Consider the following 18,880-nt stretch of genomic DNA (forward strand, 5'->3'; position numbering starts at 1 on the left):
GATGTATTTACATGGTCACGCCTTCACAATTCCGCGTTCCTCCCATTCTCTCGTAGTGAGTCGCAAGCTGTCGAAAGTGTTAATTGCATCCAAGATGCAGGCGGATTTGGTGCTTTCTGCACATGCGTGGTAGTGTTTTTTTGCTGGATGTGCCTAAAACGGACTTTGCGTCCAACTCTACATGAGGTCCTCAATGTTCAAAGTTACAAGTCTGCAATAAGACCATGGCAACCAAAATTTTGCCTTTATTGAAAAAAAATTCTGACACAACCCACAATCTCTTATTGCATGAGGCCTGGAGAGAATACCTATTCACAGTCTGGCTCCCAACATTATTTAATTGGGGAGGGGGGGGGGGGGGGGGTATAGAGAAACCTATATTGCAGGAATGAGTAGGTAGTTAGAATGAGAGCGTTTTTTTGTTACTGTGTATCACAGTTTTCAAACAAACACTGAAGACAATGCCAATAGTTAATATGTTTATTACAGTATATACACAGTTGCATTTTCAATTACAGCTACAAGTTTGCACACATTAATCTGGTAGTGCTAAATATTAAACAGTGACATGCTGTATTTATTACATTATGTACAATAAATATGTAAATGTAACAATATGGTAAAAAATATTACATCTATCTCATGCAATGTCAGTAGTGTTACTATACTACTTACACTTTTATACTGAAGGCTGGAGTCATTTTGAGACTGAGGATCTCAGAGGCAGTTTAATAAACTCATAGGGATATTTAAAACTTAGGCAGCTTAATTGATGCAGTGCTATAAATTGTAAATACATTGTAAACAAGGTGCATGATCATTTTTGTCTTGCGTATAACATTTTAAAAGTAATTAGCATACGTCTCTAGTGAAGCAAATTGCTTCAATACAGGGAAGTTGTAGATTTTCTTTCATTAAACAATGGCTTCCAATGCATTTCTTAAGCTAGGAGCTTTCTTCAACACACGACAGTGAGTGAGCTGCCCCTGTTTGGGTCTGCAAGCTAATATGCCAAATCCCTGGGCTTTGTCCATTGGTTAAATTATTTTTGGCTTGTACCATCCCTTCTGCAACTTTTTCTAAATGCCTTCGGTCCTTTTCCACCATGTTTATTTGGGTTACCCTGGCAAAAGCTGCTCTCTGCATAAAATACATTAGGAAGCCAGAGAGCAAAAGTAATGCATTTAGTAAAAGCTGTAGGAGTGCACGTATAAGCCAATACATTAAAGTAATCTGAAGGGGGTAAATGCATCATACTCCGGTTTCTTCAACTCGCGGGAGTTCGGCGAGATGACAGCTAAAATTTAAAGCGGCGCTGCCTTGTAAAGGGAAACTTGCCTTTACAAGGCAGCGCCGTTTTAAATTTTAGCTGTCATCTCGCCGAACTCCCACGAGTTGAAGAAACCGGAGTATGATACATTTACCGCCAGGTGGAGAACCAAATAATAGTCATAAGGAGAATCCATGTCACCACAGACTACACATTACTTAAAGCAATCTTTGTTTTGGTGCAGCTCTCTTGTTCTGTTACTATACAGTGCATCACAATTATTTATAATTAATGAAAGGCCTTGTAATACTCCAAGACTGGGTATGCTCTCAGGCATACTACTGCTTAATTATTTCCCTTTATTACAGTTCAAAATACAAGACATGTATAAGTGTCTAATAAAAACATCAACATATGTATAAATAGCAGCACGTTGCATAAAAATACCTTTATGTAGACAGATGTGCAAAGAGATGGTTATGTAGTACATTAAAGCTACAAAGCCACGGATTAAATATATATATATATTTATTTTTTAAACTGCAACTTTTGTACCTTTTCCAAATGAATCGGATCAGTCATATCTCTAGGCTGTCTTTCTATAACTCAGTCTTCCCTTTACAAAATCTACCTGTGGGAGACACTTCTAAGGCTGCCAGTCCAAGGCAATGTCTCAGGTGGTACGGATTTGCATTTCAGCCCCCCAGCTCGTTCCGGAGGAGTGCGCCACCTGATCACAGCCCTCCCTCAATGTACATGATGGCAAAAGAAAGAGGCTGGAGTGGGGGATTGTGCTGTGAATGAGCATGCTGAGAAGAGGGGCGTTCCAAAGCCTCTTTGCTCACTAAATAATGCTGTGTGTCTGGTTGCCACGGCAGTGACATGTCACGAAGTGTACATCATACATAGCAGCTTGAAGAATAAAGGCTAAAAAGTAAAAAGCAGGACAATGTGTCTTCTTACAGTAAACCCGCATTATTTATGGTAAAAAAAAAAAAATTGTCATGATATTGCAGCTTTAAAATCACTTGTACTACTAACATCAGCACCTGTGTAATAAGTAGCGTCAGTATACAAAACACAAATTCCCTTTCATACCTAACTAAGCAAAGAATCAATAAGTGAAACATGAGATCTACAAAAATGATTGCACTAAATGTTATTTCAAAGCAACAATATTCCACTCACTGTTTTACTTGACTAAATGCTTTATAGTTATAGTGTTATGCATAAGGACAAACATTTCAAGGTCAGACCATGATTTTTTGGAAAGAGTCTTTAGTTTTAGTAATTATTAGCAAATCATTAGATCTGGTGAATATTTTATGCTTTATAAATCACCATAATTTAATTCGAACACAGTGGTGCCCTGTGGAAATGTGCAGTCCAATACAAGCCGGTGTGACTACACTACTGCTAACAAGATTTGATCATTTAATAAAGACATCCCTTGAAATGGGCTGTTGATGCTCCCTTTGTATCCATTGGCAGTTTTTTAGTAAAAATAAATAGTTTTGTACGTTCCTTCGCAGGTTTCTCTGCATATAGCTAAACATTACAGAACACAACTTCTTCCCAGGTTGGAGGATGGTGGTATCGCTGCTCTAGCTGGTCTGTAGATGTGGGTAGAATATGCCATTAAGAACTCCCTCAATCACCACATTTGCTGCATGATCTGAGTGGGGGAAAAGAAGAATGGTCAAGAAACCTCATTGGATAATTCTGTTGTCAAACAATCACTGATTTAGACACACTCAAAAAAGTTTATTTACTAATGAGGGGACGAGTATCTTAAAAGATTGTAATGCACTACTGCATTTACTTTATTTACAGTACAGCAGCTGAAGTATTAACATTCTCTTAATAAAAAATCACCACATCGAGGGCCTGATTCAAAACGGAAAGTAACTTGCCATATGTTAACGGACAGAACAGACTGCAGTATAAGTGTATGTTCAATGGAGGGTCACATCAGAAAGCATAAAAAATATATATATACATACACACACACACATTATATATATATATATATATATATATATATATATATATATATACACATATATATATATACACACACACACATATACACATATATTGAAATAAATGAACAACTCAACACTATAATCATTAATAAAAATTTGGTTGGCTTAAAAAAAAATATTTAAGAAAACAAAAACAAAAAAAAGTCATCACTATCAGTCAGTAAACCTGCCCGTTAGCTGGAGCAAATGATACGGCTGAAACAAACATACATAAGAGAAACCCAGGACTTGAATCGGCCGCATGCCCTCAGTGCACTCTTACTACATTAGTCCGATCCTTCCCAACCCCGTTCTGCCCTTTAAGTCATAGGCAGTGTCATTTGCGTTTGGACATGAATTGCGGTCATTGGCGCAAGGACAGTTTCTGAGCAAACGCAGTGCTATTTCAGGCAATATATGGCACGCGTACGGCCTTACGACTCACATGAATCAAGCCCCAAAGCTTTATAGTTGCATAGGCAAACCGAGGGGGGGGGTGTTTCTTAGTGCCTGGAAACCCCCCTCCAAGCCTGGGGCACTGTATAATTGAGGTGGCTGGACCCTGCCCCCGCTTCACATAGCTCTGCTTGAAAAGGGAGAGCTGCGTGCACCTAACGGTAGTGCACGCAGCATTGCCCATGTACAGTATATTATGGGGATAGGAAAAGTTGGAGAGCAGCCAAGCACTGTCTAAAATTATAGCTACGCCCCCATGCATGCTGGTCACACCCACTGGCGGCGTGGCGTGGAAACCCCCTTCTACAAATCCTGCGTTTGTCATTAATTTTTATGATCAATTCAGGGGCAATCAACCTGCAAGAGAACTGGTCTTGCTGAAATAAAAACATTTGAAACATAAGCCAACTGGGAAGTGTCGTTTTAGCAAAACATCTGTTTTTTTCCATAGTTTTGAAATAATATAATCATTTTTAGAATCTCTTTTTGAACGCTGGCTTTTGCATTTCAGAGTACTACTGCAAGAGACTATGAACATGTTAATTGAATTAAATAACAAAAATAAAACAATTCAGTTGACAGTGATACAACACAAAATGATATATACAAAAGAGTAAATGCAAAGATGATCCATCATTCTACCAGGGGTGACAACACGGATCTTAGCAGTGAGCAGTTAAGAATGATAGACCAGATTTTTTAAATCAGCACTACATAAGACAGTCATTTCTAATACAAACCATCATCATCATCATCATCATTTATTTATATAGCGCCACTAATTCCGCAGCGCTGTACAGAGAACTCATTCACATCAGTCCCTGCCCCATTGGAGCTTACAGTCTAAATTCCCTAATATATACACACACTCACACAAAGACAGACAGAGAGGGAGACAGACAGAGACTAGGGTCAATTTTTGATTGCAGCCAATTAACCTACCAGTATGTTTTTGGAGTGTGGGAGGAAACCGGAGCACCCGGAGGAAACCCACGCAAACACAGGGAGAACATACAAACTCCACACAGATAAGGCCATGGTCGGGAATCGAACTCATGACCCCAGTGCTGTGAGGCAGACGTGCTAACCACTAGGCCACTGTGCTGTTATACTTCCTTCTTTGGAAATGCCTTTAGAGCATGTTTATCTAAATTTAAATGTACCTAGAATTTAGCATAGATTGTGGCACCATAAACATAGAATAATGTCTGCTATACCGTAGAAAATATACAGTTCACAGTGGTAGAAAGGAGTGTTCCAACATTACATTCAGTTTCCACAGTGACATGCTTAAAATGGTGTATATTGTGAGAAGAGTCACAAAGTATCATATATTAACAGTCAATCACTTTGAAACGCAAATCTGTACATTTCTCAAAAAATAAGTGGGATCCAGCAACACATACCCCTCCATTCACAGAGGTAATTGCTTCACTTGCAATTGATTCCTAATATATTTTGAACTATTTTGTGGCATTCATACAAATTCAATTTTCCAAATTCTAATTAGTTCCTTCTACATATAGTAGCCATTTGATGTCCTTCCACTGGGATTCACATCATACGTTTACGCTCTCATTAGAGCGCCATGCAGTCACCAAAGATAAACATCTAGAGCAGGGGTGTCCAACCTTTTAGCTTCCCTGGGCCACATTGGAAGACGATGAGTTGGTTTGGGCCGCATATAAAATGCACTAACCCTAACGATAGCTGATCATCGAAAAAACCATATAAAACATAGTTAACATATTAAACTTACTTGGAAATGAAGTTAGTAAGAGTTAGGAAACCTGTTGCAGAATCATGATTAAAGCAGTAGTCCCATTACCAGCTACAATTGAACTTAACTTTTTTTTCCTCTCTTTCTGCACCCATGAATCATTTTTTTTATTGACCAGTTTGAAATGGTCACGATATAGGTAGCATCAGGAGGACTAATAGAAATCTACAGAGATTTAAAGATAGGGTGGCAGGAAAAATGGCTCATGGAGCAGCCTCCGATGAGGGTAACAGTGGGTGATATTTTCACCCTACTCAGCACTGCACATTTAAAATGGTTTAAAATATTAAAAATACAATCATCTCTTAATATTTATATTAGATACATACAGAGAACACAGCTAGTTCATAATTGCATGGTGCAGAAAGTCCAAATTCAGAGTAACAACAATAAGATACTGGATAATCTTTCACTGCTGCTGATAGTTTGCGCGGGTGACTCCTCTGTGCTGCGCTACGCAATGGATGTCGGGTGTGAGGACGTCACTCCCGACATTCACTGCGAGCACCACACGGAGGAGGAGACCAGGGAGGAAGCCGGAGCTCCAGCTGACGTGACCGCAGGGTAAGTATTTTCTTTTTTTTTTTTATTGCAGGATTTTTTTTTTCAGTGTTGTCCCCTTGCCACAACCAAAACTCCTGCTGGGCCACATTTACAGGCATGCGGCCCGGGGGTTGGACAACCATGATCTAGAGCCTGATTCATGTCGGAATGCAACTAGCACCCAAGTTGCTATTCAAAATAAAAGCATGGAATATGAGCGAAATTCCGTCTAATTAAATCAAAGCGTATCTTATATGTTTCGATTTGAATGTGGGTATAAGTACACACTGCGTAAACAGTACTTTCCTTATGTGGACACACAGAACAGACTGCAGTATACGCACATGTGTATGTAAGGTTACATGAGAATGCATAAAACATTTTTTTTTTTTATCGGAAATTAAAAAAAAAAAAAAAAAAAAGGTATAATCATTTAATAAATATTTTTTTAAAAATCGTTTTAACCATTTTTATATACATTACATAAATAAAGATGATTTCAAAGTGTACTGTACATAATATGCCTTTTTATATTGTACACCTGCCCTGTAGTGGGTGCAAAAGAAGCGGCTGAAAACAGGCGTACTAACGACAAACAGAGGAGTAATTGTCTGCAACGCCCTTACTGTACATGACCTACGTCAGTCCGCCCCTTCCCTTCCCCATTCTGCCTCTGAACCAAATGACATGACTGTCTTTGACTTAAGATATGAAGTGCATACACTTCTGTTTATTGGCGTAATGTCTGTCTCTGAGCTATTTCACGCAAGATACGTAATGCAAATGTATTTACATCCTAACATGAATCAGGCCCTTAGTGTCAGCAGTCAAATACAGTGTATGTGCATAAATATATATACACACACAAATTATATATATATATATATATATATATATATATATATATATATAAATATAATGGAGAGAGAGAGAGAGAGAGAGAGAGAGAGAGAGAGAGACACTTTTCCCTTTAACTATTGTGTCCCAATTAATTGCTGCATATTAATGTACATATTTCAACAAAACAATATATATTATATACACACACAACTAAAATATCAAAATGCAATGTAGAGCATGAACATACTTTGTGTTCTACGATAAATGAGAACATGTGACATAAGACGTTTAGATATAACAACACTGTGGTATTGAGGTGTTCAGTCAGATCAGTAAACAGCAGTTAACAGATGACAGGTTTGATTACCGTTGGCTTTAGGCAAGACATATGGATCCCTAAGGAACAGCAGTACAGGCTGGTGGGACAGTTTGCTGGAAAGGTCAAAAACACAAGCATCAGCATCAAAAATGGTAAACAGAAAATACAACAAACTACTTTCAATAAGGTGATAAGTGTAGACGGTAGGTCGGTGACATTCACATCTCACTTGGATGGTTCGCAAATAAGAAAATAAATTGCAGCGATCTGGATGTGCACAATGTATGCACACAAGAAATGGTTATTGATGGTTTGATATTTGTATATATATACTTGTATATATTAGATTGATCCATTTTATAAACAAGCTAGTAACAGGTCTAGTTTAAAGTCAATTATATTTTCACCCAACTATATCATGTCCTTAATACTACTCCACTTTCCCATCTATCTGTATTCAACCCATCCCTTCTCCACTACAGCTATTTTCCTTCAACCTGCTACATCCTTACTCTAACTCATTATCCTTCCAATTCCTGCCATGTATCAGTAAGTACTCGAGCCATTCTTCTCTTACATGTACCCTTACAATGGTACTCACAAGTACTGGCACACAAACATGTACTGCTCCAGAAACTGAAGAACAGAGGGAGTGTCATGCCCTTGACCTTAGGGTTACAAAATCCTGGCTTCGGCCAGCACTGCACCTGATGCTTCTCCTAGGCCCTGTCAATGAAGCTGATCGAGTGGTTACTGCCACTTGTCCACTCAACTGTGTCGATAACCTTACAATGGGTTGTTTTCACTTTCATATGTTAGCCGGGGAGAAGTATCAGAAGCAGGGCTGGCAGATGTATCTACTGGGTTTTATTAGTTGTTGAGGAGTGGTTCATTTGAGATTCTTTTATTTATTTATTTTTTAACAGGAATTCCTGTTTAAGATACAGTGTCAAATAATGTACCCGCACTGATCTCGGCCTCATGCCACACCCAGTCTTCTCAATCAGTCACACGTAATCTGTATTAATATAACCATTAATGATGTAACAAATCTGCTGTATCCACACTGGTGCTTTGTCTGCCCACAATGCACCTAAACTCACCTTTTAGACACAGCAGGCAGTGCGGTGACGAGACTGCATGACACTTGTACATGCTGGATCCTTGTGCCCTTTGAATGAATGACCCTTTCTGTTGGCTACGTACACAAACTGTAGCCAGAACTGCTTCAAGCTAGCTATACACAAGCCGATTATTTGATGGACAATCTAGTAATTTTTTTTCAATGATTTGGCAGACAATTGGCATGGGTACGGCCTGCACACAACCACGCTCAAAAAATTACGCGATTCGTGTCATTTTGGTCTCGCCCCCCACCACGACAAAATGGCATTTTCGTTGCGGGGGGGAGAGGAGACCAAAATTACGTGTTTGGCCTCGCCCCCTCCCACCCTCCAGTCACGCCCCTCTCCCGGACAGAACTTGCCGAAAGTAGGCAAGTATGCAATTATCTATGCAGTGATAACACCTATTTTGCAGTACAGTGAAAAGTATCAAACAAATTTAGACTGTGGGAGGACATTTGCACAGATTACTAAAGTGTCAAACCGTAAATACGAATAAGATTATTAAAATGACCATGATTCTTACCTAGTTTCTTCTGATTCAAAATCCTCAATAGAGCTGAAAGACAGTCAATTTATTAGTGGGTTATCCATCAGGAACAAGTAAAAATAATTAGAATTTTAGTTTCAGAACGTTCAAAGCATTTTGCTTGGTTATACTATAATCAGCTCAATTGGACAAGAGCACAACAACTATGTTGTTATTTCACCATTAATGTGCTTCAACAAACTGCTATCACTATAAAAACCCAAAAAATGGTTTCACAATTTCAAAATGCATACATACAAAATGTGTAGAAAGCAAAATTGGATGAATCCACTTAGATATGCATAGCGCCCCGCTAGGTATCACAAGACATGCATGAGACAAAGTAGTAGGGTGTGCGAGAAAGTGTGGGCTGAGGGCTCTCCCAAATAACCTCACAGCCAACCAAGAGCAGATGGCACATATCTAAACAGACAAGCATTGCTATAAAGGTGCTTTAATAGACTAATATAATGACACTGTTGTTGAGAGCTTCATGTGTAATTCTTTAAAACACTGACACCAAGCAGTGAAAGAGACCTAGAATTAACTGAAGCCACCATCTAACAGTAACTGCACTTGTTACTGGATTACTATATATTCTTTAGAGCAGTGATTAGCAGCTGGAAACATTTTGTGGGCCGATATCTATTTATCACCTTTGCTCTCAGTAATAAGTTAAAACAATGCATTTAAAGAAAGAGACCCCTTTCTGTAATAACACATCAGCAGGCACATAAACAAGTATTACAAGCTATAACAACACATCTTACAATAAAACAGGAAGGAACTAGGGGCCGCAGGTGAAGGTTTGGAGGACCGCCTTTTACCCATCAATGCTTTAGAGACTTCAGTTTTTGTTATATCAAATATCACAAATAACATTCTCAAAACAAATTCACCAAGTTGATAACTTACATTAACAAGCAGCAGAATGCTGTGATTTACAGTTCACAATTGATTATACTGTAGCATAATTGATCATTTAAAGACCAGTCTAAAACAGTGCTCTACTGAGTTCTAAAGTTAAAACCATCTAAGAAAGACGCAAGTGCAGTGCGGGAAATTGTATAGATTACAGCATTAACATTTTTGTTGCTCTTAATCTTAGTAAATTTATAAACGTTACTTTTCTTTTATTATTTATTTGCCCCCTTTTATGAGTTGCCATTTTTTTTTTTATAACTGAAAAATGGTTGGATGAAGTTTGTGTCTGTGCAGTGAATATAGAAGCCTATATTATGTACAGGACAGACAGATAGGATGGGTTGCACAGGCTAGGGGTTTGTCAGTATATGTAAAAAAATAGTTTAAAACAAATGTTTGCAATATAAAAGGAAGTAACAGGCAGAGTCCCTATGGATAGATGTACACAGATAAAGTCATGATTTGTAAATGGAAACGAAGTGAAAGTCCAGTCCTAATAATAGGCTGCTACACTGGTAGAAATAGAAATTTAGAAGCGGCAGTATGGAAAATATAAGTGTAATACTATCAAATTCCATTCAATAAAAACAGTAGAAGAGGTGGCTGTAAGGCATACCACTGTATTCCAGTCCACAATGGCCACTGATTATAAATAAAGAATAATTACAGGGATTCCTGACCCCATGATTGCTGCATACAGAGTCAATAGCAGGAAGCTGTATGTTTCTATGTGCACTGCAAGTTTACATCCTTAAACTAAGGAAAAGCATAAGAAATTTAAATCCAGACCTCCTCTGTCAGCCTCCACTAATTAACATAGTAACGTAGTTAATGAGGTTGAAAAAAAAAGACACCAGTCCATCAAGTATCAAGTTCAACCTATTTTGGATGTCCTGCGATCCTGCACTTATATTTTAAATTGATCCAGATGAAGCAAACACCAATCTTTTTTAACAGGGAAAAATCCCTCTGACCCTATGTTGCAGTCCTATTTCACCTTGGATCTACTACTGTCCTTCATTTGAATTAATGATCGTAACCTTGGATACCCTTTTTGAATAAAAATTTGTCTAACCCTTTTTTGAACATATCAATTGTATCTGCCATCACAACCTTCTCTGGAGTGAATTCTGTGTCTTGGCTGCCCTTACTGTAAAAAAACCTTTTCTTTGCTGGTTGTGACACGTCCTCCCCTCTAACCTTAGGGGGTGACCTCCTGTCCTGTGTACAGTCCTTGGGGTAAACCAATCCCATGAATGGTTCTCTGTAATGATCCTAAATGTATTTGTATATAGTAATCATATCCCCTTAGACGCCTCTTTTCTAAAGTAAACATTCCTAAACTGGCAAACCTTTTCTCATAACTTAATGACTTCATACCCTTTATCAATTTTGTCACCCTTCTCTGAAACCTTCCTAGTTCCAAAAAGTATTTTTTTTATAGAGTGGTGTCCAGAACTGTACTGGGTATTCAAGATGAGGTCTTACCAACGATGTATATAATGCCAAAATGACATCTTCTCTTGCAGCTATGCCTCTTTTAATACATGCCAATACTTTATTGGCTCTTTCAGCTGCTGCTTGACATTGAACACTATTGCTAAGTCTACTGTCTACGAGCACTCCAGAATCCTTTTCCATTAGATTCCCTTAAATTTATCCCATGTAATTTATAGATTGCGTGCTTGTTTTTGATCCCTAACTGCATAACCTTACATTTATTTATGTTAACGTTCATCTTCCATTTAACCGCCCCAATCCTCAAGTTTAATAAAATCAGAGCAAGATGTAGTTTCTCTACAGAAGGACTTGAATAGCTTACAAAGTATACACTGCACCCGGAAAGTATTTACAGCGCTTCACTGTTTCCACATTTTGTTATTCTGCAGCCTTATTCCAAAATGAAATAAATTCCTTTTTTCCCTGAAAATTCTACACACCATACCCCATAACGACAACGTGAAAAGAGTTTTTTTGAGATTGTTGAAAATTTAATAAAAATAAAAAAACTACTTTGAGCAACTTTCCAAACTGTTCTTAAAATATAACACAACATATTGAACAACAACATGGGTCGGTAATACTGGGATGCCATGGAGTATCTTGAGGAAATGGAATTCTTGATAAGTATAATTCACCGCTTTCCTCTTCCATCCTCCATTGCAATTATTACAACAGGATGTACCCAAGTAATAAAAGCAGTAAGGACAACAAATACTAGATCAACCATCTATGCTGCATAATCGCAGACAATTGTATTAAGTTACTGTGAGGATACCAGATTTTTAGAACCGAAGTTCACTAGGTTACCCTGTCCTCTTCTTATGTTCAAGAATCACACAGGTGAGGAGGAGAACAAAAAAAACAATGCTATCTTTACTTTTTCTACAGTAACACAACAGAGCATGAGCCTGCACACTTTAAACAATGGGTCAGCTGACCACCAGTGTCAAAAGGAGTCCCAGCAAAGTTCCCCTCCCACCTTAGTCATTCAACAGTTCTACAGGTGAAAGTCTATCAACAGGAGGTTCAGGGAGTCCTGGTATCTTGCCGTTATTGGACGGTTGGCAAACTCTCCACCAGCGTGGTAGGGCTTCGGGTATCAGTCTCCTGACTCCTGTGGGCACACCAATTTACTGGTAGAGCAGAGAAACTCACCACCAATCAACTCCACACCTTTCAGGAAATCAATCCTCAGAAAATCCACCACCCATCGCCTCCTGGAGTGGCTCTTTATATCCATGGTCAAATTCCAACAGTGTTTTCCCTCCCCCAAGCAAACCCCTGGGTCTCTCCTTCTTAGACACTGGTGGGTGCTGGACCAGGGGGTTGGAGTGGGAGTGGAAATTAGCTGGCCTTCCACAGTGGCTCCCCTACTGTGCCTCTGCCAGAATGTTGCTTTCTCCACCTCCAGATCTTAGATAGAACCCAGTCCCTCCGGAAATTAACTTCTTCCATGCTTTTGGTACGTATCAGGGCTTCTAGCTGTCGCTCATTTCCTGTCCCTTCCTTCTTACATCCAAATGTGTCCGCAATAAGTCCCCCACCCTATCCGCTGGACAAAATTTAAGAACTGGTTCTGGAATGAAAGTCCATGTAACCCCTGTAAATTGACTGGTCAGTGGGAGATGTTATCTTGGCAGTGTGGCCCAGTTGAGTCACAGTAGCTGTTTGAATATATCTCCCAAGCTGTGCATAAGCAATGACATTATGTCCAGTAGATAGCTGGATGTTTATCTATTCATACCTTCACCACACACTGTTTCAGAGATCCACTGTTAAGGCCTGAGCCATACGTGTCCAAGAAGTTGCCACTGCGAGTTAGGTTTCAGGAATACTACATTTAGCTTAAGCCACCTCAGGGAAGTCTCTTGTATGTGCTCAAAGAAATTAGACATCATAGTGTTGAGAACTAAATTGAGATACCATTGTGTCACAGAGGACAAATTCTCATAACTGCTTGAAAATAATGGATTATAAGGTCTTCTGAAGCTAACTTGGTATTTAGCAAGACAGATTGCAGATACTTGTACCTTTAGCGTTCAGAGGGCAAGACGTTTGCTAAGGCCATCCTGAAGAAACTCAAGAATATGCACAATAGCAGCTGAAGCTGGATACACTTCAGGCTCACACATTATTAAATTCCTGCCTTGAGACACTTCCCTGAGACTGCCCACAATATTTATGTGCAATTTCTTTTCGTTTTGCGATCATGCACGCTGTACTACTTTTGACAGAAAATGAGACCCCAAGCCTGTAGTACTGGAGCCTATTGTGAGTATTATCCAGTCTGGTTCTGAAAAGGGCACTCCCAGTTCTCTTCATTTTGGATTCTACCACTTGTTGAGAGATCACCTGGTAGTTCTTGTTAATCTTATGGCATGATCCAGAGATATTTGTCTGCAATTCGAATGAGTAATTAAGTCTAACAGGAGATTTGCATGTGTCACCTTGTCCAGGGGAGAATTCTTGTGGAGGAGGAAAGCATTTCTAGAAGGCGAAGACCTCATCGTATTGTAACCGGATATTAAACTTGCAGTTGACAAGCCAAGGACCCGGTTTTAATGCATCTATCCTTTGGTAGAGATACTTTGTTTTGTACATTGTCTATTTAGACTCCAAAAATGTTATCACGTGATGAAGTTTTGCTATTTAGCAGTATTTCTGCAGAAAGGCCATGACTCCAAATATCTTCGACCGGACAATGTTCTCTGACTCACCCTTCACTAGTATGTTGTCCAGATAGGACCAGAGACTTGTTGAGAGTTCTCAGGGATGTTGCCAGACCAAAAGGAAGATACATAAACTGGAAATACTGCCCCAAGACACAGAACCTGAGGAACTTCTGGTGATGAACCGAAACAGGGATATAGAAGTAAGCATCATGAAGATGTATTGTTGTAATAATATCCCCTTTACTTACAGCAGTGAATTGAATTTACAGACTCCACATAGAAATGCTTTGCATTGACAAAGTGATTGAATCTCCTTAAATCCAGATCAGCATGGAAAGCTCCTGAGGATTGTCTGACTAAAAAGAATGGAATAAAAGCTTATGGCTATCTATCTGGGCTGAAGGAACAAGAAAGATCATGTTCCTGCAATGTCTGCAAATGGATGTGCAAAGCTTCCAACTCTGCTGTAGCTGAAAGATTTCTGGATCTTGTAACCTCTTCTCATAAGATACAGAACTCATTGAACTTGAATAGAATATGTCCACCTTTCTGCATAAGCTGTGATCCTGTCGTCCACAGGAGCTAGTGGGGACAAAGCCAAGCAATAGTCTATGCAAGGTCTTTTCACCTAATCTCCCATCTTTGAGCCTGAAAGCCCAAAATGGTTGCTTGGATGCAGTGGTACCAACTTGTCTTGTGCAATGTATCCCAAGCTTATAGCTTCTTACATCTTTGGCAAGAAATGAAGAAAGGGAAAAACTTCACCTTTCAATCTTGTGTTAGATTTACCCCCAGATAACTTGTGAATCATGGTGTTTAGTTTATTACCAAGGGGAGTATTGCCAGACTATTTGTAGACTGAGCGTTTGCTGCCCATGGATGCCGCCAGAGAGATCTGCTAGCTACCACCATTGAAGCCATAGTTCTTGACTGAAAAGGTAAAGGTATCTAATGATGCCTCACAAAGAAATTCTATTCCTCTATATAACTTCAATGCATTTCAGCAAATAGTATCTAGTAATATTTTCCTGTACATCTTTATTAAGTATTTCTCCCCATTATCTGAGTGCACTAACCACTGGAGTGATTACTACCTCTGATTACAAGCTAGTTCCAGAAGAAATAGGACACTTCTTTTTTTTTTTTTTTATCTTCAATAGTATTTTTATTATTAATTTTTCAAAAATTATGGGGTACAGAAAGAAGAAAAGGGATGGGGGTAAGGAAAGGACACAAAATTAAAAGGGGAAGGGTTGAGGGGGTACATAGTGGGGGGGAACACATTAAACAATTCTGCTGTTAAACCATATTGAACACATGAGTGAGGGAACCTAATAGGTTCCCTTCCACTTGGTGAAAGTTACACTGGTCGAATGGTCACCATGGAACTACTAATAGGGATATTGGGGAACTTCGCTAAGTGTAGGAGATGCAGGTAGTAAGTCAGAGTCTATTCGGTCTGGACGCGCTCCCTCTCCGTCTGTAACATACACATGCCAGCTGAACCACTTCATTATCGGGGACGAGGTGGCAGTGGAGTAGGGCATCCCCTCTGTCTCCATTTCAAAGCTGAATTGCACCTTGGCCACTACTTTCGATATCAAGGGTATCTGTGTGGACTTCCAACCTTGAGCTAAGGAGGCTCTTGCGGAAATCAGAATATGACTAAAGACATATTTAGCATGTGATGGAAACTGAGGGGGGTAATGCTGCAGCAACGCAACCTCCGGGGTAGGAGAGAGATTTTGTCTAGTAACCTTATTGGCTAGCTGGAAGATTTGTACCCAGAACGACTGTATATGGGGACAATTCCAGAAGATATGCATCAAATCCCCCGGTATATTGCATTGCCGCCAGCAAAGTTTCGACTGGGAAGGCCACATTTTATGAAGTCTAGTTGGGGTAAGATACAAACTATTAATTAATTTTATCATCATTTCTGTGTGATTTATACATTTGGACATTCGGAACGAGTTTGTGAAAATGGCTTCCCATTCTTCACTTTCCGAAATAGGACACTTTTTAATCCAACTTTCTATCCTTTCCATAAGATCTCAGAGGACCACATCTAAAAATAGTGGCCCTGACTGATAAACTGGATATTGCTGCATCCACTTTTGGAACAGATCTCCATTTCTGATCATCTTCATCACTGATGCGATACATGAATTCTAATCTTTTCTGGTTAGACTAATATTTTTTCAGTTGATTCAGTTGGATACTTTCCATCTGGTTCATGGGATTTTATTTTCTCAAAGAGGGACTGGAATGCAGTGAAAGTTGATGCTTATTCATCCGCATGGATTTATATATGTACCTGAGCAAATTCTCCACATTATCCTAATTAAACTGTGTGTGTTCTAATTTAATTTCCCTCTAGAGTGTTCATCCACATCTTCATACTTGTTGGGGACCTTGTTCTCTTCACCCCCCTGCATAGTAAAATACATCCTCTTTAGCCTGAACTGATTTAATCATCCAGGCAATCAGCTTCTTAAATTGCTCAGGGGGCCTTGGATTACTTCCTTGGGGCAGTAGATCATGGTTTGTCACAGGCCCCCCAGACCCAATGCTGCTGGGCTTTACTCACTTTCTTCCCAAAACTCACTAACTTTCTTTTCATTGCACTGTGAAGTTAGCAACTAGCGCTCCCCGGGTAGCCAGCTCTCATCCTCAGCTTGCATCACCAGCGTTGCGTTGTCAGGACCATTAAAACAGGTAAGCCCCTACAAAATAATAACCTACTTCCTGTACTCTCTATGCTCAGCAAGATGCACGGAAAGACACAAGGGAAGAGAATAAGCTAGACTATATACTACCTGGGGGTGTTTCTATTTTTCCTTCCTAAGGCTAGAAAGGGACCAATCATTGTAATGCCCGTCATGTATATTACTAGTTATAGAAGTAGACATTTGGTATCCATCTGCTTGGTAAAACTAGCTAATTGGGGTAAATTAATGGTGATTATTTTCCTGAATGCAGTCTTTGTTAGAATCTCAAACAAGTGTTCCCCATTTCCTATTTTTTTTTGAAAAGATATTTATTTAAACTTTCAAATACAGTGTAAAATGTGAATTAAAACTTCACGATATTTACTCCAAACACAAAAAAAAGGTTGATAGACACAAAAATGTAAAGGCTATTTTTGGTGAACTCAACACCTAGCAAGCGTGTGAAAATGTGTCTGTTCTTTGAGGTACAATATAACTCTGGTCATTAAGGGGTTAACATTGGTTAAGCACCTCGTCCAGATAGCTCTTGGCTGGTTCATTAAGTTCATTATGATAAGTTGCGTTATAGATGAAGCATTTTATAAAAAATATATATTAATGTACTTCTTCATAACCAAATCCGTACCAAAAGACTAAGAAAGGATGGGTGGTTCCAATTTTTTAAAATGGAACAAAATACATTGAAGGGATTCTAATAATAATATTCAGAAATACATTACAAGCAAATCGATTATAGTGAGTCAGTTTTATGAAGGAATGGACTTGCTAAACTAATATGATCAGTTGCTATGAGAACTCAAGTTATAAACTGGATCTTGGCAATGCAGTTGATGTGATTAATTTGGATTTTGCTAAACTATTTCATACTGTTCCATATAACAGATTGTTACATAAGATGAATGCAGTAAGGCTATGAGAAATATAAGAACATGGAGAGATAACTGGCTCAGAGATAGAAAGCGGAGTGTTATAAATGTAACAATCAGATTGGGCTAATCTTGTTAGTCTGGTACTTCGGGGAAAGAAAATATTGGTCCCTGTCCTTTTCAGTCTTTTTAGCAATGATCTTGTGGATGGCACAGGAAGTAAGCTATTCATATTTACAGATGACACTAAAGTATATATGTAAGTTTATTTACACGTACAGAGGTTTTCGTTATACACATGCATATCTGTATAGCTGCAAACTTGCTATACTTCTAATGAATAAACTAAAGCAAACCTCTATATAAATTAGTAATTTCATAATCACTCAAACCACATAATCAAAATTGTTTTCTTGTTGGCTTGCTATTCAGTACTCTATGAGTTGAAGCCAACGGACAAGCAGCACAGATAGCACTTTATAACTCTAATTGCTTTCATTTACTCATTAGAGGCCAAGTTTGCAGCAATGCTATATTTGGATGTAAGCTAATATTTGTGCATATATTGCTTTTGGCAGTTTTAATCATAAGTTATTAAGGATGTGCTGGTTTCTAATTTTTGTTCCAGGGAATGTGTGTAGTTGCTATATATGGGATCAGGCAGGCCCCCTGAGGTTAAATTGGCAGCAACGTAAATTTAGAAAAGGTTGCATTTGATGGACCGGTGTCATTTTTGAACCTCACCAACTGTAACGCTTCCTACTGGCTAGATAAGTCTGCACAGAGTCTAGAGAATGTCTATGATTCTCTCTTTCTCTGACCTGCATTGATTGAATGAGTTTGATAGTAAATACATGGGCCTTCCATGCCTGTTAACACATCACTACTTTATTTGAAAACATGTTAATAGATTAACTTTTTTCTTTATCTTTTTATTTCAATGTTTCCTTCCTATTGAAAATTTTAAGAAAATAAAAATTACTTAAAAATCCAAGTAACCAAAGTAGGGGGCATGGCCTGAGCAGCATGTGAACAGACACACTGGTGCTTAGCCCATCCTTCAATGTCAACTAAGCAGGAGAACTGCTCCACACATCTACACTTCTCCGGTACTAACTGATCACAACTATGGGTAAGTCAGGAAACTTGGCTGCTGCAACAGGCAAGGGAAGACCAGATGGCACCAGCGGGCCTGCACACCCTCCTCCACACACAGAAAACAGTACCCATGGAGGCAGTCACAGGAAAAAAGGAATCTTCTGTGCCTGCAGTATTACAGACGACCTCCTCCACTGACC

General features: G+C 39.0%; 1 protein-coding gene across 1 annotated transcript in view; it reads right to left on the reverse strand.

The window, feature by feature from the left end:
- Positions 1-1,339: 1,339 nt before the first annotated feature.
- The window catches only part of SNX24 (sorting nexin 24), a 117,079-nt gene continuing 99,538 nt past the window's right edge, over positions 1,340-18,880 (reverse strand). The window contains exons 5-7 of the mRNA XM_075179153.1: positions 8,883-8,915; positions 7,281-7,345; positions 1,340-2,945 (exon numbers count right to left, since the gene is read on the reverse strand). Of these exons, the coding sequence (XP_075035254.1) occupies positions 2,875-2,945; positions 7,281-7,345; positions 8,883-8,915 (169 nt within the window). The 3' untranslated portion in view covers positions 1,340-2,874. The remainder of the gene's footprint in view (positions 2,946-7,280; positions 7,346-8,882; positions 8,916-18,880) is intronic.

This window comes from Mixophyes fleayi, chromosome 1, assembly GCF_038048845.1.
Source record: "Mixophyes fleayi isolate aMixFle1 chromosome 1, aMixFle1.hap1, whole genome shotgun sequence".
NCBI lineage: Eukaryota > Metazoa > Chordata > Amphibia > Anura > Limnodynastidae > Mixophyes > Mixophyes fleayi.